Genomic DNA, 20,433 nt, shown 5'->3' on the forward strand with positions numbered 1-20,433 from the left:
TGTTCTGGAACTCACTGTGTAGACTGGGCTGGCCTGGAACTAATAGAGATCCACCTGCCTCTGCCTCCCACGTGCTGGGATTAAAGGTGTGTACCACCATTCCTGGCAACCCAGTGTCTTCTATGTTAATCTAAAAATAATAAATAAACCTCCTCCCCCCAACAGAGCTCATACCTCACCATGAAAGATTCTGGTTCACGAGGTCTGACAGTAAGATCCAGAAACGTGGCTTTGGGGGGGGGGCCTGTTACCTAGCCTGATCTTGTGCTTCCACATTCAAGTAGTCTCCCCGCCTTAGTCTCCCCAATATCGCCCTGAACCTGGCTGCAGAGCCCTGCTGGTTAACCCCTCTGGCAGTTGCTCTACTTCAGCACAGTTGAACCTGGCCTTTGGACAGATATTTGAGAATCCATAGGTATAGATCACAAAACCAACTAAAAAAATTTCTCTTGACACTATCTCATTAGGATGTGTGATACCAAACTGCTTTAGAAATCTTCAGCAACACTCCTACTGACAATGCACAATTAATCATCATGTATGTAAAGTTTCCTTAAGAAAAAAACCCCAAATCTTTGATGTAACAATGGGAATGAACCCAGGAAGGAAGCATCTACTTAAAAGATTCACAAATGTTGGGCGGTGGGTGGCACACACACCCAGCACTCAGGAGGCAAAGACAGGCAGATCTCTATGAGATTGAAGACAGCCAGGACTGTTACATAGTGAAACTCTGTCTTGAAACAAACAACAACAAAAAAGACTCACAAACAAAACCAGAGACCTGAACATCTCGATCCCCAGATTCCAGCCTTCACAAAACATGACTGGCCTGAAAACCAGATACACACACCAACTGTACTGAAAATTTGGTTCAAAAAGCACAGAGCAAAAGGATCCCACCAAGAGCAATTACCTAAGGGTATAAAAGACCAATCTTTTCAGAGTAATATGGACATAATCTTATCTCCAACTATGTCAACATTGGAGCCTTGGTTCACACACATCATCCACACATTCATTTCAACTCAGCAGACATCACAGTGTTCAAAAGTCCATTCCAGTTTCTGCTAAGAACCTACACACAGTGCTTTCACATTATCTGGGAATCTCAACTTTGTTTTCCAAGTTCCATGCCTAATTCTTATAGCTCTTCATCTCTACAAGAATAGAAAAACTAGGTTTAAAAAAAAAAAAAAAGGACCACATGGTAATGAAGTCATAGACCTCTAGAAGAAAATACTTTCCAGCAAAACAAATCAGAGACACACACAGTACAAATGGATTTCAAACTGAGTGCAAACTGACACAAAAGATCCATAGACCGCATGGCGGTCTATTTCTATGAACTCCTAGAGCTGAAGACTGCCTGCTGACAGCCTCAGAGGAAGGATGGATGAAGCAAGAGATGGAAATGTTTGAGTCAGTGTGGCAACAACTGAGGGGTTAGAGATCTACATCTGCATTTCTTGTGCTATATCTTGTGTCTAACAATAACAGTATGATCACGGTAATAATGAGGGCAATTTGTTTAACTTCTTCATCAGTGAGTGGATATGTGGCTTATTTTCCTATTTTGTTAGTCACACAGCCATTACTTCATGTCCTGGGTTACTCAAATGACTTCAGAATCAAGTTCTTTTCATTGACCCCCCCTACAATAGTACTTTCACCTAACTGACACAAGACAATTCAAAAGAGGAATTAAGTATGGCTCATGGTTTTGAAGACACCAGTCCACAACAGTGTGGAAATTGTGGCATCCAAGAAGCAGGGAAGGGGCATCCTAGGACCCACTTCTAGTAACCTACCCATCTCCTAAAGTCTCTAATACCTTCCCAAATAGTGTCAGCAGTTGAGGCTTTAACACATGGATCTGTGAGGGGCATTTCACTCCAAACCATAGTACCCAATATATGTTCTTTGAATAGTAGCCAGGGTAATTTCATTATCAACCTAAAATCTTAGTCCTCTGTTTAAAATTGTCCCAGGAACAAGATCTGGAGATCTCCTGGGTGACCACACACATTAATCATTTCACAATAAACACACAGGTCAGAACATTTTGTAGGGGCTAGGGACAGAGAAGCGATTAAGAGAGAGAGCTCACTGCTCCTGTAGAGAACCTAGGTTTAAGTTCCAGCACCCACACAATGGCTTGCAACCATCTGTAACTCCAGCTCTAGAGGACCCAACACCCTTTTCTGATTTCCATGGGCTCCTATATGAAGACACTCTACATAGATAATTATTTAAGACAAATGTTATATCCCACAGATATCTACAATGTAAAAATTCTATCCCTCAAACAATCCCAAAGCTTGCAACTCAGAGTCCCCACAAAGGGATACACATGCAGGTAGCCAGTACCACCAACAAGTTACATTATCAATGTAAGGCATACATACCTCCTGCTCCAGGCACCAAGCCTGGCCCTGTGGTGCTCTGCCCAGTAGGAGTACTGGTGGCACCCCCACCAGAGCTGCTCACAGCACTAGTGGTGCTACCAGAGGCTGGTGAACTCTGGGAAGTCTGTGGAGCCCATGGATTGGGTAGAGGATCCCTATTTTCGGTTCGAGAAGGCTGACTCCCTTCACCTGAGGAATTACTGCTCACTAAGGAAGCAAATGGATTACCACCAAACTGAAAGAAAAGAAAGAACAGTTACAGCCATGGAGCTATTTTCCAACAGAGCATTCTCTATAAAGTGGCGCCTCAATCAGACTATTTGTGCCAGACAGGAACAACTCTTAGGCCTGAGCCTTACAAGAAATGGATTACCTGCTCTTGCGCGGCATTAAGCATAGGCTCCTGAATATCTGTATACATGCGTCGTAAAGCATTGTAGCCCCCAGGAATACTTTCTAGGTTGCTCAAGGCTCGGTCCTGGTTTCTCATCATTTCCTGCATCATTGCTGGATTTCTGGCAAGTTCCAACGTCTAAGAAAGAAATCTCTATTTTAAAAAAGGCACTGAAATAGCAAGGAATTCCTTCAGTATTTAAAACTAGCTAAAGTTTATAAGAAGCCACTGACTTGGATTAGCTCAAGCCCCAGTAGTCAGCATCATAGTGCTGTTAGGAAAGCGACTGCCAAAAGCGACTGCCGCACCCAGGTGCCCTTGCTTCCCTCATCTCTTTTCTGCCTGCTAGAAAGCGAATCATTTGCTCAGTTCATGGAAACCTAATTCTTCTGTTTTACAGGATGAGATGCCATTCAATTCTAGAATCATAAAAGTCAATTAAGAGTTTTAACCCAAATTTGTTATAATATTTAAATTAGGAAAGTACTTCTTGAACTTCCTGCTGGATTTCATCTCTAAAAACAATATACATGCTGGGCGGTGGTGGCGCACGCCTTTAATCCCAGCACTCGGGAGATAGAGGCAGGCGGATCTCTGTGAATTTGAGGTCAGCCTGGTCTATGAAGGGAGTTCCAGAACAGCCAAGGCTATTACACAGAGAAACCCTGTCTCAAAAAACAACAAAACCAATATACATTCATGGGACATTACAAAGCAGTTTGAGTGAACGGTGCATTTACAAAAACAAACACCCCCCCCCCACACACACACACAGATTTTCTCTGTGTTGCTTTGGAGACTGTCCTGGAACTAGCTCTTATAGACCACAGGAAACTCTCAACACCCTCTCCCCCATTTTTTGAGACAGGGTTTCTCTGTATAGTCCATGCTGGCCTCAAACTCACAAGAGATCCTCCTGTCTCTGCCTCCAAAGAGCTGGGATTAAAGCTGTGTACCACCAAAAAAAAAAAAAAAAAAAAAAAAGCTGTGTGTACCACCATGCCCAATCTGAAGATTTTCTTTCATATAATACACTTTGACAGTGTTTCCCCTCTCCCCCAAAACTGTCTTCTTTTTGTGTTTGTTTTGTTTTTAATGTGTGAGGGAAGAGTAGGACATTGACATCATTTTTCCATCCTGTAATCTAAGACACTTCTCTTAGACCCCCAGCACCCCCAGAGGAGAAACAGGCATTTTGGAAGGTTTGTCCTCTAATGAGTGGTTTTTAAAAGAATTTTCAAGCATGGCAGAAAATTCAGATTTCAAACAGGCTAAATTAATATTAATATCCTTCTGGGGTCTTTGATGGAGTTGTTTAGACTAGACAGTCATAATTATAGTTTTCCTTAGTTATGAGAAAAGATAAATTAGATATAAAACTTTAGAGTCACAAAGATAGGATAGATAATATTTTCTTTAATTTTGCAAAATACAAATAGACTTAGTATTATAAGTATAATTCTTGCTTGATACCTGTTGTTATATGTAATGTTACTGTATTAGAGTTAAAACTTTCCTTTCTTATTAGACAGAAAAGGGGAGATGATGTGGGATGCCCCTCTATATGCTGTGAATATGTTTTATTACTACTGGTTAATAAAGAGGCTGATTTAGCCAATGGCCAGGCAGAATAGCAGGATGGGAAATCCAAGCAAAAATCAGAGAAAAAGAAGGCGGAGTCAAGGAGATCCCACCAGGCGCCAGGGAAGAAAGATGTGAGGTATCAAGCCACAAGCCTATGAACTTTGTGATAAAATATAAGCTAATAGAAATGCGTTAATTTAAGATGTAAGAGTTAGCTAGGAATACGCCTGAGCCATTGGCCAAACAGTGTTGTAATTAATATAAGTTTCTGTGGGATTACTTGGGACTGGACAGCCGGGAAATGAAAGCACGATCTCCAGTTATAAAGTTTTGCTGACTTTCCTTAAACAATGGTTGGAATTCTCTTTAACTTTGCAGTATATATATAAGGCAATCTCTAGAACCACAGAGAGTAACATATAAATACACACACAGATATTTTTTTAATTAAGGGAGAACATACTTGTCTCATTATATCCGGATTATTAAGCATATGACTAATCTCTGGATTTCTCTGTATCAACTGCTGCATCTGTGGATTGGCCATAATCAACTGCCTCATCAGGTCAGGGTTTGAGAGCATGCTCTGGACGAAGGGATTTTCCATGATCTGGACCATCATTTCAGGGTTGGACAAAAGCTGGCGTTGCATTTGGCTCTGTAGTTCAGAGAAGTTGGTGGTATTTAAACCCAAGCTACTCAGACCTGCAAGTCCTCCAAGTCCACCTTAGAGGAAAAGAGGGGAAAACAAAAAATGAAAATCAGAAGCTTGTCCTAAAACATGAAGAATTATTAACTCATTAATGTATAAGAAACCTTTTAAAATAACTTCTCTCACTCATTTTTATGATATTAGGTTATACTTACTATTATACTATTCAGCTTTAGTTCCTATGCTATGGCTTAGATATGAAGTGTTGCCCCAAAGCCTTGGTCCTCAGCTGGTGACATTGATGAAGGTGACTGTGGTGCTAATAGACTGTGCGGTGCAGTACATTTGAAGGGACTTCCTGCTGCTATGGAGAGAGGACTTCTATATCTGTGTTATAAAAACATACTTGTACTCCACATTGGAGAGAGCAATCTGCAGAGCACTCGGTAACAACACACGCACACACTGCTAACCTCACCCACCGCAGACCAGACACCCTAGTTAATACAGCACCGACACCAAGCAGACACTAATTATTCTCAGAATCTCAGGAACTGTCTGAACCCAGGACACAGACACTCCAAGCCTCACAGCTGAGCTCTGAAATGATCGACCATCTCGTTTCTCTCCTACCCCATATCATCTGCTGGTGAAGATAGACTGTGGCCTCCTCAGATTACCAGCCCTGAAATAAAGCACAGCTTACAGACTCAGACTCAATCTGCCTCTTTTCATTCGCCTTTGTGGTGACAGGCAGCAGCTTGGGGCTGTGGCTACACCTGCGAGGGAAGCAGTGTTCTGCAGCACCCCCTGCCACACCACAGGCCTTAATGCAGCAGTCCATCAGCTGAAACTTTGTGCAAAAATTTTCCCTCAGCTAAACTGCTTCTTTCCATTTGCTTATCACAGTGGGATCCTACTCCCCCACCCCAAATACAACCAAAATTAGCCAGATTTTCAACTTTGATATTTAACAGAACTAAGTAGGCATATTTTTAACCTATTTGCCCCTTCTTGATACCTCACAGGGTTCCTAAAAGCCTAGGCATTCTGAGTGCCTTTTGTTATTATATCAGCCCCTGTAATTGCACCACTGATGGGGGGTAATGCTGAAGAGACCTCTGGATAGCCCCAGGATGATGGAGCGGTCATCAGAAAGTCTAATGGATTAAGGTGGAACTTTCAGCCCTACCAACCAGACACAGAAGGAGAAGAAAAGCAGCTGGAGACTCCTCTCTGTGTAAACCTTAACAAGTTTCTATTTATTGGTTATTAGTATTGTGCCTTTGTTGTACAGTAATATATGCCTCGTTCTAAAACTTGTGTATCATATACTGGCACACTATAATTGAGTTACCCAAAAATTCTCAAGAAAATGGCAAAAGGTGTATGATCTCTAATATCCTAATATATGAAAATGGTACCCAAGGAAAACTTCAAAGCACTATACTAGCTATAGCCTTTGGAGCTGATACTGACATTTAAGCAATTCTTCTATTTAGCTCAAATTTTATTACTTTCAGAACATTTTTCCTCAACAAAATCTCAACATGTGCAACTGAATAAAGAATAGCAGTGTGGGGCTGGAGAGGTGGCTCAGAGGTTAAGAGCATCATTGCAAGCCGGGCGGTGGTGGCGCACGCCTTTAATCCCAGCACTTGGGAGGCAGAGGCAGGCGGATCTCTGTGAGTTCGAGACCAGCCTGGTCTACAAGAGCTAGTTCCAGGACAGGCTCCAAAACCACAGAGAAACCCTGTCTCGAAAAAACAAAAACAAACAAACAAACCAACAAACAAAAAAAAAAAAGAGCATCATCGCCTGTTCATCCAAAGGTCCTGAGTTCAATTCCCCGCAACCACATGGTGGCTCACAGCCATCTGTAATGGGGTCTGGTGCCCTCTTCTGGCCTGCAGCATACACACAGACAGAATATTGTATACATTATATATAAAAGAATAGCAGTGTGGAGCTGGAGAAGCTCAGTGTGAAGTGCTTGCATAGCAGGCAGGGACAAAGGCAGGGAGGAAGACAAACGGGGGAGGAGACAGGGAAGGGGGGCACAAGGAAAGGAATATGGTTTGGGCTAAAGTATTAGATTATTAATTATTTTTTTTTATTTTATGTGTGAGTGTTTTGCCTGCATGTATGCATGTGCGCCACATGCATGCCTAGTGTCCACAGGGGTCAAGAGAGGGTATGAGATCCTTTAGAACTGGAGTTAAGGCTAGGTATGAGCCACGGTGTGGGCTCTAAGAACTGAACCAGGGTCCCCTGCCAAGAGCAAACAGTGAGCTCTCTCTTAAACTACTGAGCTATCTCTCCAGCCCCAGGACAGTTTCAAAGTAACTAATGCAGCTACAGAGTGATTTTGTATGCCTATAATCTCCAACCCAGGAAAGCCCATAGAGAAAGACCAGAGTTCAATAACATATAACTAGTGTTATCCACCTTTCCTGTGCAAATGAAAACATTATTATTCACTTGATCATAGTTTATCATCCTTAACTATATCCTCACATGCAATTGTGTGGTAGTCAATTACTAGGTATGCCTAGGCTACATCACTTTCATTATAAAACAGGTGTGTCATTTACTAAATGTAAATGTAAGCTAATCAAACATATTTGTATCCCAAGCTACTTTCTTAACACAATTACAGAACTTACTATGAAAATTTTTAAAAATTGTTTTTTAAGTGACTTATGTTTTATCCTGTCATTTTATCTAAAGCTACCCTTGGAAGAGAACTTTTTACCTCCCACCCCTACTTAAAAAACAAAAAACGAACAAAAAACCACCACCAAAACAATACTTACCTAAGCCAAAAGGGTTGTTAGCAGCAGGACCAGATGTGGGGTTATTGTTAGGAGATGATGAGTTGGTAGCATTGCTTCCAGTGGTGTTTGTTTGCTGAGCTGAAGGATCTTGTGGCCTAGTGAAAATAATTAAATCAAAATGTAGAATGCAGAACTCACTATTTTTAAAAGAAATTCTAAAATTCCAATAGCCAGAAACAAATGGCAAGTTCTCATAAACAGAACTGTCATCAACGCCCTGCCTGAAATAATACTGAGCATTAGGAACAAATATACGAAACAGTAAACTTTATAAAATTACTATTGTCTCTCCTCTTTCAATCGCAGTGACTATATGAGAAAGAGTCAACAAGTCACCTCATAGAAGACAATCACAATCACAAGCTCATTTTCTAGTGCACAGGGCTAGGGGCACTTTAACTTCAGCCCACGACACTGTTAAAAGTAAAAAAAAAAAAATTTAAGCCACTTTAAGGGGCTGGAGCATTTGCTGCTCTTCCAGAGGACACAGTTCAGTTCCCAGCACTGATGTCAGGTGGCTCCAGAGGGTCTGATGAGTCCAAAGGCAGGCACTCAATGTGCATGCACAGACAAGCACACAATTGTAAAAATTGTAAAATCTCAAGAAGATGGTGCTTAAGATGGCCAAGTGACAAGGGCAAGAGTCTGTGAAGGGCTAGTTCCGACATCAATCAGGCAAGAGTTGAGATCCTGTCCATGTCTCCCTTTGGCCTTCAGGCTATTGACACAATGGTCCAAGGAGCTGAAGTTTTCCCAGGAACCACACGCCGGGAGAAGGAAAGGCTGGAGACCTGGTATCAACTACAGGGAGAACCTGGCTCCTGGAATGTAATTTTATCAGAGTTTGATAACTGGATAGAATATCTTGTAGGAGAAACCGAGGCCAAGTCAAGGGGACCTCACTTTTACCCGGACTGTTTAGGTATGTCTACCTCTTATCCTCTGTTTAATCCTAACCTTTCTTCAGGACTTTGAGAAGTGGGTGGGGAGGCCGTCAGTGGATTTCCCTCTCTCATTGTCAGCACTACTTGTCTGTATAACTGGACTACTAAGGATGAGAGATGGAGTCAGCTTGTTGAAAGGCCAGGCTCAGTGTCTGACATCATTGCTTAGCACTTCCAAGAAGAGCAGGACTACTAGAGAAGCCTCCCATCTAATGCCAGGTAAGACTGGGTCTTACCACTTCATTTGTTGATTCAAAGGTCTATTTCCACTTCAGCATCTCAGAAATCATAATCTGCCTTACACTTGCTTGGCAACCCGGCATCCATCACCATGTATGCCTTTGTGTGCTCTGTGTACCACAATTATCTGCATGTGTCCTCAATAAAGCTGCATCATGGTCATGTGAGAAGTAATCAAGGACACAAAAAGCACAGGAAGAACTATTTCCTTATCAGTTCTCTGGGGAACAGCAGCACAAAAGCCTGCCTAACGAGTTCCTAGAGCAAATGTAAGCTCTTGAAAGACATGCTTCACTCTAGTGCTTTAAACTGCAGTCTATACCAGTGGGAGAGTCAGAAGACAGTGAGGCACACCTACAGTCCCAGCATCCAGGAGTGAGCTCATGGTCAGCCTGGGCTGACTGATGATGCTTCAGGAGGAAAGCTAGTGTGTGCGCTTTCCAAGGCCACAAGACAACAGACTCAAGCTACCTGAGCTATGCAGCACAGCAAGTCATGGCTAGCCTCAAAGTTAATAAATGTGAAAAATGTCTTAGGAGGCTTTATACATTTACTCAACAACATTATCTTGGGTATTTGTATAGCAAAATACAAATTTTTATATAATAAAACTCCATATTCAAGTAAGTCTGATGAAGCAAATGATGAAACAAAAATTTACAAGATATTCAGAGTGACAATATAAAAATAATAATTTCTCTCAAAAATTGATCACACAATAAATAAATTACAAGTGTTCTATAGTCTGCTGTCACAAAAGTCATGTCTAAAACTTTCCTTAAAGCAAAGAGAACAGCTAAAAAACAAGTTGTTACCTAACTCAAAAAATTTCCACATAATGCCAGCTTAATTTTCTAAAGTAATAAATGAGGGGCTGCCCTGAATTTGTACCCCAACCCTCTCCATAAAAACGTTTACCAAAGCCGGGCGGTGGTGGCGCACGCCTTTAATCCCAGCACTTGGGAGGCAGAGGCAGGCGGATCTCTGTGAGTTCGAGACCAGCCTGGTCTACAAGAGCTAGTTCCAGGACAGGCTCCAAAACCACAGAGAAACCCTGTCTCGAAAAAACGTTTACCAGCCAGGTGGTGGTGGAACACGCCTTTAACCCCAGCACTCTGGAGGCAGAGGCAGGCTGAGTTCAAGGCCAGCCTGGTCTACACAGCTAGTTCCAGGATAGGCTCCAAAGCTACAGAGAAACCCTGTCTCGAAAAACAAAAGTTTCCCTAATGAACATGCCAGAAGTAGTACGGCATGGAGTCACACTGCTGTTTTCACCTAAACATTCTATTATCAACAGAAACAAAGAAAAATACTTTAGCCATTTAAATACTATGATAAGGAAAACTCCTTAAAGCCGACACTGGCTATTTAAGAAGACATACCTGTTCTGTGTTTTGATGACAAGGTGAACAGTAAGTCCATCGTGAATTCCATGCTGGCTCAAAGTATCTTGATCTTTTAAAATTTTTCCAGCAAATATCAACACAAGTTGGTCAGTGTGAGATTTGAAACGTTTAGAGATTTCTTCTTTGAACTGAGTGAGATAAAATAACATATACATTTTTAATACCAGGTGTTTGCACAGCATTGTCCGGACTGGAGAGGCCCCAGCACTCTGACATCACAAGCACCCCATCATCTCTATCTTAGTATCCAACTCCTGTCTCTAACACAAAGGACTTACTCCAAGTGTGTTAGAGACATGGTCACTGCACCCTAAGATGGAGGCATGGTGTTTGTTTTCTTCATAGGTTAACAGGACCAAATTTAGCTAGGGATCACAAATTAGTTCTTGCTAAACTTATCCTGTTTCCTGGACCTCCATCCTTTAGTTCCAATACACATAGCGCCCAGCTCATACGCTCAGCCACTTTTACTGACCATCCTAACCATATCTTCCATGCACACTTATTATTAACAAGCTGTTCCACAGAAAGGCAAAGACTAAATAATAAAATCTTTTTGGGAGAGAATCAAACTATAAACAGGGAAAGCACAAAGAACAGTTGACAAATGCTTTCCAGAACCGAAAAGCAAAAAAAAGGATTAGAAAGAAATGAGAAGAGCAGAGAACTGCTTGCTAGAGAACAGAAGAGTCTGCAGACGCAGGTAAAGAAGGCACTACTGAGAAAAGCTTACGCACACTGAAGTCTCTAGTAAGATAACCAGAGTACACAAGCTTTCTTCAAACCAGAAAGCCACACAGAGGCTGGGAATCCACTAACAGACTACCTAGAGCAGCACAGTTCAAGTCTACAGAAGAAACACTGCTCCAAACTCCCACTACACGGTGCTAGGTTTCAATCCAGCGCTACTACAGAGAGGATGATTTGCCACAAGTCCACGAATCCACTGAGAAGGGCTGAGTGTCCCATATCTGAAAAGCTTCTGGAAGCAGCTAGGTCATCTCTAATGGAATCAGTAAGGACCTACTCCAAAATATTCCAAATCTTTAAAACTGTTCCAAAAATAACCCGAGATTCTGAGTGCCCCATTGTCACTAAAAGGTCTCTAATTTCAGACCACTTCAGACAGGAAAGCTCAACCACCTGTGACCTGAGGCTTAGAAGAAGCTCCAGGATCAGGGAATGTAAGTGGGGGCTACAGACAAATCACACAGCCACATGCTATCAACCAGAAAAGCATGAAAATTCACAGTACTCTACACCTTCCTGTAGAGATGACACTCCCCAACCCACGGCCTAATACTGTGTGTGTCTGTAGTGTTCTGTTTGGTTGGTTTGGTTCTGAGATAGGACATGTCACTCTGGAGTACAAGGTGACCTCAAACTACCAGCCACCCTCCCAGCCTAGCCTCCCAAGTCCTGGCATCAAGGCTTCAGGACTTCACCCAACAACCTGGATTTTACAACCTACCTTCTCAACTCATGCACACAATCAAACTTCCGAAAAAGGCCAAGAAATCATAAAGATACACAAATTGCAGTACAGTAAATACTGTGTAACTCCCTCATCTGAGCCCCCCCATTTGAAACTAAATGATATATAATCTTTTTTGTCATTGTTGGTTTTTTTAAGACAAGGTCTCTCTACATAGTCCAAGCTGCTCTGGAACTCATTATGTAGGTAGACCAGGCTAGCCTTGATCTCACATTAATCTGACAGCCTCTGCAGGCAATTAAAGGTGTGCGCAACCACACCTGGCTACGTGATATATAATCTTTTCAACTAAGCAATTTCCAACTAACTTAAAAAAACAAAACAAAGAAACAAAAACGACAACAGCAACAAAAAAGCCGGGCGGTGGTGGCACACGCCTTTAGTTCCAGCACTTGGAAGGCAGAGGCAGGGGGATCTCTGTGAGTTTGAGGCCAGCCTGGTCTACAGAGAGTTCCAGGACAACCAGGGCTACAAAGAGGGGGGGGAATGAATTTTATGCCCTGGCAATATTGAAGCAGGCATGGGCAGCCTGTATATGGTGGTTCTGTTGAACTTGTCCATATAGCGTTTCATGGTCTAAGCTGATGAGGACAACTGACCAGGTCTCTTCCTCAAGAGTACACCAGATCTCATTACAGATGGTTGTGAGCCACCATGTGTTTGCTGGAAACTGAACTCAGGACCTTTGGAAGAACAGGTAGTGCCATTAACCGCTGAGCCATCTCTCCAGCCCCTACACAGAGAAAGCCTGTCTCAAAAACCCAAACAACAACAAAAACCGCACAAACTAAACACCATTCTATATTCTGCACCACTCTATACGGAAAGAGCACAATTTAATCACCCATTAGGCACTTCCTCCCTTTGATAGTTATCAGAAATAATATAATAAAGAAAATATTTTTATAAGGCTCAATGCATAAAATACAAGCATCAAACAAAAAGTGGTGGCTACTCTTCTGCTAGCTCTCTTAACCCACAAGAATTCTGTGAAGAGTGTGTATCTGTTTTTAACCACAGAGAAAAGGGGTTAAAGACATGTCCCTCAATGGTGTCAATGATAATAAATTACTGCACTGGTTTCCAACACAGATCCAATTTCAAGGACAAACCTATACAGACCACACACAAAATTAAATTTATAACTTTTATGATGGAGGAAGGTCATTGGTTAAATAATAAAGAAACTGCTTGGCCCTCATAGGTTAGAACATAGGTGGGTGGAGTAAACAGAACAGAATGCGGGGAGGAAGAGGAAGTGAGCTCAGACGCCATTTCCTCTCCTCTCTGGGGCAGACGCGATGAAGCAAGCCGCCAGGTCAGACATGCTGAATCTTTCCTAGTAAGACTGATCCTACACAGATTATTAGAGATGAGTTGATTGGGATATGAGAATTAGCCAGTAAGGGCTAGAGCTAATGGGCCAAGCAGTGTTTAAAAGAATACAGTTTGTGTGTTGTTATTTCTGGTGTAAAGCTAGCCGTGCAGGAGCCAGGCAGGACGAAAAGCAGGCCCGCAGCTCCTACTACACTTTTATTATAGATTTATTATAATAGATAAAATGCATTTCATACATAAAATGAGAAAGTTCATCTAAATAAACTGTTTTAATCTTTTTTAGAAAATATTTATTTATTTATTTATTTTGTATGCAACATTCTGCCTGCATGTATGCCTGCAGGCCAGAAGAGGGTGACAGATCTCATTACAGATGGTTGTGAGATGTGGATGCTGGGAATTGAACTCAGGACCTCTGGAAGAGCAGCCAGTTCTCTTAACTACTGAGCCATCTCTCCAGCCCCCGATTGTTTTAACCTTAAACTCAGAAAGTTTTTTTAGTTTGATTTCTCTCACATTCTGAAGTAAATAATCTAAATAAATAAAATAAAATCACTGTGCTGGCAAGATGGCCTAACAGCCTGGAATCTACCACTGATGGAAGGAGAAAACTGGCCTTTGACTTTCACATGTGTAACTGTGGCATCCACGTGCACATGCGCGCACAAATACACACACAATTAATACATACAATTATGTAGCATTTTACAGTGTTTGAAAATTTGAAGGTAAGATGCTAGATCTAAAGCATGCTAGTACTTTTCTTCCAAATTCCCACTACCATTGTGTAAGTGGGATGTTTTAAGCTTTACTGAGTTATAACTCACCAGGCATCAGGTGGCGCATGCCTTTAATCCCAGCACTTGGAAAGCAGGGGCAGGCAGATCTCTATGAGTTTTAAGACAGCCTGGTCTACAAAGGGAATTCCAGGACAATTAATGCTACATAGTTAGACTCTGTCTCCGAGCATATATATCTCACATACCAAGTAATCTGATTCAGAAAACAAGAGTCAATTTCAGAACACCCTCATTAAGTCCCAAAGAAATCTGGACCCTTCAAGCTATCACTTTCCCATAAACTCAGCAGTTCCAAGGCCATTTCCCAAAAATCCCTAATTTACTTTCTATACATTTTACTCTTTATAGGCTTGTCTATTTGCGATCATTCAATCCCATACATAACCTACTCAACCATACAGTAGGTGGTCCTTGGTACTGACATCTTACACTTGATACTGTATTTTAAAGGTATTGCACACTGAGGTTCCCAGAAAGAAAAGCACAACTACACTTACTAACTATAGACATTGAGACTATTGCAGATAATAATTATTTTGAGGTTTTAGACTCTTTGAAAGCTACTCACTGCCCACTTTTGTTTCTGACCTAATACCATCGAATCAAAAATCTTTAAAATGTATCAATAAGCCACTAGTTCATCCAATCCAAAAACTAAGAAACCATTATACAACATCTGAAACCTATAGCAATTTCCTCTTTGCTGTATCCACCTACCTGTGATCTCCACCAATGCATCTGACAGAAATACTGTCATCAGAGATGAAACCTCTTGTAACCACCTTCAAAGTAGAACACACCTTTCAAGCTACCCTGACGTCCCTGGGTCATTGTCAACTTACATTTGGTTCAAGAATAAACTCACTCCCTTTGAAGTGACATGTGTGCTTTGCACCAACAATTTATTCATGGAGCATATATGTTTGTACTTTATTCATCTCTATAGTCAATGCTGGAAAGGCATTTTAATAGCATTACTTCATAGCAAAACTCAGCAAACTAAGAATTAAAAAAAAAAAAAATCTTAGACCAGACAGGAGACCTACAAAATAATGCCAAGTACATACTGAACTACGAACCAATGGACGGTTCCCTCTAAAGTCAGCAATAAAGTGGAGTGTGTCAACTGGGGGCACCTGGTCTTCAGAGTCCCTGCTGGAGCAAGAGGTGGAAAGAGGGAAAGAAGGAAAAGAGCAGGGAGCTCTTATCAGTCCCCGGCCATTTAAAAGCACAACTGGATGCAATTTAAACACATCTTTCAAGAAATCAGAAGATGAGCCAGGCAGTGGTGGCACAAGCCGTTAGTCCTAGCACTCAGGAGGCAGTGGCACGTGGATATCTTGAGTTGTGAATTTGAGGCCAGCCTGCTTTATAGAGCAAGTTCCAGGACAGACAGAGTCTGTTGGTGGGGGGTGAAGAAAGAAAAGAAAATAGAAGATGAACAACAGACAAGGTAAAAATATTTGCAAAAGGCATATTTTGATAAAGTTATTTATTGCCTAAATACACAAAGAGCTCATAAAACTTGGCAATAACAATCTACTTTTAAAATGGTTTGTCAAAGCAGGAACTTCAGAGATCTACAGATGACAAGTCAGCATGAAAGATGCTCCCCACCACACCTGGATGATCTAAATCTAAAGAGATAAGCAACAGATATGCACTAAAACAGTCAAAATTCAGAATACCAACACTACCAAGTGCTGGCAAGGATAGGGAGCAGCAAAAAGGCCTTGCCAAGGTGGGAGTGAAGAGAGAAGAGCCACTGCAGAATACAGCCTAGTTCTTTCTCAGGAAACCAAACACACAGTATGAAAGTCAGCAACCAGTCCTTTCTATCTACCGCAAAGAACCAAAAGCTATTTACATTAAAATCTTCATGCAGATCTAGAAAGGCTTCACTCATAATTGCCAAAATTTGGAACCAAGATGGCTCTTCAGTAGATAAACTGTGGTGCACTCAGATGATGAGAAAACAGCACTAAAAGAAGTGAGTTCTTGGGTCATGAAAGCATACAGAGAATCTTTAAATGTTACAAAGCAAAAGCCAGCAAAGGCGCCTATTATCTGACTCTGGCTCCCTGACCAAGCCCAGAACCCATCCATCACCTAGTCTCCACCTACTTGAACTGAATTATAAACTGTTTTTTCAAAGAACAGAGAACTAGTAGCCTAGAGTTTTATATTCACTAAAAATTCCTCAAAATTACACTGAAATGTAAAAGAAAACAGAACAGCCCACAGGATCTTTGTTGCACTCCCAGAAACAAAGAATGTGACACCTAGCAGGAAATGTAACTGGCTCCTTCAGACACAAGAAAAGGACCCTGGGTGAAGGAATAAAAATGAAAATCTGTACAGTCAACTCTTAAAGTCAAATTTACAAAGCCCTTATAAACCTTGGGTCATTTATCAGGGACCAAGAGAAGGAACAGGAAATCCAGCGTACATAGAATTCAAGAGTTCTAGGATCTATGCATTATTCTAGAAGTAGCAAGTACTTCCTGATGAACAATTTATAAAATTCATGGAGAAATCTCCAAAGAACATAAAAACAGTGTACATTTATCAACCTAATGGAGGAGGCAAATGGAATACTTCAAAATACTTGATCCGAAAAACCAAAAAGAAAAAAAAAAAAAAAAAGAACAGGCAGGATAAATGAAAACCAAAACCAAAACCAAATGTGCCTGGGACCACACAGTGGACTGTGTATGAAGACTGACCACCAGACTGCATTTTAAAATTCAGCTTCTTCATACTGCCAAAAAGACTTTTAGGGCTGAGGATTGGCAGAGCACTTGCTTAGCACACAGGTGGTCCTGGATGGATCCTCAGCATCACCCAGTGGGGTTTGGAAGGAAGGGGATGATAACAGAGACATGCTCAGTAGATGTGGGACACACCCTTTATGCTCAGCACCTGAGAGGTAGAGGTGGAGAGATCTCTCTAAGATGGTGGCTAGCCTGGTCTACACAGGAAGACGCTGTCTCAAAAACAAATCAAGTGCCCTACCCACTTCCACAATAAGCATCCTTTGAAGAAGCACATTTAACAAAATAGGCTGACACCAGGTCACATCTTATTGACACATTTCAAGAATTGAAATCTTAAGACAAATGTACTTCAATGACATTCAATTAAACACTACAAGGAAGATAATGCCTCCTGAATGGAACAAAAAGATTTAACCAGTTAACACACACACATACACGAGATAAACTAGACTATCATAAAGAGTGGGAAAAAAAAGTCATAGATAAAACAGTCTCCACACCGATAACCAGCAGAGGGGGCTGGAGAGACAGCTTGGCTATGAGGATCACCCAACTCTCTGGTAGAGGACCTGAATTTGGTTCCTCATGACCAACAGGACCATTCACAACCATCTGTAACTCTAGTTCCAGAGGATATCACACTCTGTCCTGGCTTCCATCATCATCAGCACGTACATGGTGTACAAGCACATGTGCAGGCAAAACACTCATACACATAAAATAATAACAATAAATCTTTAGCACAAACTCAGATTCCATAAAAGTGTCCTACAAATTAACAAGAAACACAATCCAAATGAAGAATGATGAAAGGGACCCCTTGTCCACAACCAGGCACTATAAACTGCAACCAGAGACTACCACTAAACGACACAGGGCTCGCAGAGTACGTGCTGTAACTGGACACCACATAAACTTCAGGCCGAAGTATAAAGTATAGTGAGTCGGTTTCATAACCACATTTCATTGTAGATACTGGATTTGATTACCAAGACCTTACAGTTCCACTATTCATGCTTTTAACATTCAAGGAAGTTCCAAACACTATTGAAGCATGAATTCTAATTGGTCTTAATAATAAAAAGTTGGAGTCAGCTGTCAGGGTGAAAACTGAAGATCAGAGAAGCAGAGCAGTCACTGGAGTTCTTACTTCTAGCATTGCTCAGACCCAAGAGGTGATCCTGATCCTGTCCTCAGACTTAATCTTCAGACTGCCCTGAGCTCCTGTCTCCTCCTGCCTTGTACTGAGTGCTCTCTTGGCCCAGCCCACATATCCCTCCTGTCTCTCCCCACCTAGTGCTGGGATTAAAGGCACGGATCCTAAGTGCTCGGATCACTTTTGTGTGAGCCCTATTTCTCTTCTAGATTGATTCAATCTCTTGTAGTTCAGGGTGGCCTTGAACTCAGAGAGCCATCTGCCTCTGTTGCCTGAGTCCTGGGATTAAAGGTGTGTGCCACCACTGCTTGGCCTCTATGGCTAACTAGTGGCTTAGCTCCATACTCTAGATCACAAAAAAATATTCCCACACTATTACATGCATTAACCAAACAGTGAAAACAACTAAAATATGCCTCAACTGCACATTTATTCAGCAGAATATGGTATTCAAGAACAAACGAACAGCCTTGCGTTATCATGGCTATCTCAATAGAAATCAATTACAAATGAAGATAAACTCTGGTAATCAAAAAAGTCACAAGGTTGGCCAGGCAGTGGTGGCACAAACCTTTAATCCCAGCACTTAGGTGGCAGAGGTAGGTGAATCTCTGTGAGTTCAAGGCCAGCCTGGTCTACAAGAGGGAGTTCCAGGACAGGCTCCAAAGCTATAGAGAAACCCTGTCTCGAACAAAACAAAAACAAAACAAAAAAGGTAACAAGGCAGTTAATAGCATCAACGCAATGCTGGAAAGTCTTGAGAAGAATGCATTATGTTTGGACTGCCTGCAACAATAAGGAGGGCCTGTTACTAGCAACATTTGTAAAAAGCTGGTGTTGGGGAGGAGAGAGCTAGTGAAAGGTGGCTGCCAACTGTTGTGCCCAATGGCTACAAGCTTCAAAAGAGAATGGGTCCTGAAAAAGGACAGTGCTGATGGCTGCACAACAGCTGAATTTACTGTCACTCAATTATTCACTTGACAGACAGGAAAGATAGTAAAAATGGGCTCAGAGATGCTAAGTGGCTGAGAGTGTAGTGCTATGGTAAAGAACCCCTATTAGGTGCTCACAACCACCTGTAACTCCAACTCTAGGGATTCCAACACCTCTGGCCCCCTCACTCATGTGCACACGCTACATACCTACCCACATGCATGCATGTGCACAAACATATCTGCACAATTTAAAATTTTTAAAAATCTAAAATCTTTTTAACTTTAATAAATTAAAAAAGGTCCGCTTTATTATTTGCTAACAAAATTACATTTGTTCCTTACACTGTTCTTTTAAAGAACTATTTATTTCTATCTTATGTGTTTGGTGTTTCACCTACATGTTTGTGTATCACATGTGCACCCGGTGCTTGTAGAGGCCAGAAGAGGGTGGATCCTTTGAGACTAGACACCATGTGGTTGCTAAGGATCTAATCCCGGTCCTCTGCAAGAGCAGCAGATGAGAGTTCTTCACGGGTAAAGCCCCTTCAGATCCCTTCAGCCATTTCTACTAGGTAAGATTTCCAGGGTACACTCTAACAAGCTGCAGAAGCTTGCAGTTTCTGTAAAGAACTACTGAACACAATCAAAATATCACAACAGGCCACAAAAAGTCTATTTTGTTTCTAGAGACCAGACCTGTCCACCGTGAAAGCAGCCAGCCACACAGTACAAAAGCAGACAGGAACTGTCCTGCCATAGTTGCAGATCTCTGTCTAAGGAACATTTAAGTAATAGCTTCTTAATTTTTAGGAGTTTCTGAAGCAATTTAATACTGATGGCTTTAAATCTACCATTATGAGAATATTTTCCACATACAAACAAGTATAAACACTCCAAATCTATGCTGTTTTCCCTAGAGAACTGATTGACAATCATTTACCAACTTAACATGGACTCTGAGAAAAAGTAATTTCTCAACGCATCTGAGAAAATATCAGTGGTCAGTGAGATGACTCAGCAAGTGCTTGCAGTCAGGGAGGATGGCCTGAGTCCCATCAACAGGTCTGACACGGCGGATAAAGGACAGAAGCCGTTCCCAAGGGTTGTCCTCTGACTTCCATATTACATGCCCTGTCCTGGTGCACATGCCCAAACATACAAAAGACAAATGTAATAAAACAGCTATTACCAGTTACAACCCATCTTTGATCAAAACCAGTGAATACTAAAATCATTTCTATGAGCCTGAGGATCTCTCCCACTGAGAACTGAAGAGCCAGGGAGACAGCTTAGAGGTGGCAAACATCGCTATCTATACTAGGAACGATTCCACAGCCAAAGACCCAACTCCTGAGTTGTCCTGATTAGCACATGCTAAGACACGCATACATACATGCAAAATAAGATTTTTGTTTTTGTTTTTTATTTTGTTATTGTTTTGTTTTTTTTAAAAAAATATTTATTTAT

The 20,433-nt window shown here is 41.5% G+C and overlaps 1 protein-coding gene across 2 annotated transcripts in view; it reads right to left on the reverse strand.

Moving 5' to 3' along the window:
- Ubqln1 (ubiquilin 1) overlaps window positions 1–20,433 on the reverse strand; it is a 40,846-nt gene that overhangs the window by 11,156 nt on the left and 9,257 nt on the right. For both annotated transcript variants that reach the window (XM_057787353.1, XM_057787352.1), the window contains exons 2-6: window positions 10,442–10,593; window positions 7,855–7,970; window positions 4,850–5,112; window positions 2,782–2,940; window positions 2,409–2,643 (exon numbers count right to left, since the gene is read on the reverse strand). In XM_057787353.1, coding sequence (XP_057643336.1) covers window positions 2,409–2,643; window positions 2,782–2,940; window positions 4,850–5,112; window positions 7,855–7,970; window positions 10,442–10,593 — 925 coding nt within the window. The remainder of the gene's footprint in view (window positions 1–2,408; window positions 2,644–2,781; window positions 2,941–4,849; window positions 5,113–7,854; window positions 7,971–10,441; window positions 10,594–20,433) is intronic.

This window comes from Chionomys nivalis, chromosome 13 (assembly GCF_950005125.1).
Source record: "Chionomys nivalis chromosome 13, mChiNiv1.1, whole genome shotgun sequence".
Lineage (NCBI taxonomy): Eukaryota > Metazoa > Chordata > Mammalia > Rodentia > Cricetidae > Chionomys > Chionomys nivalis.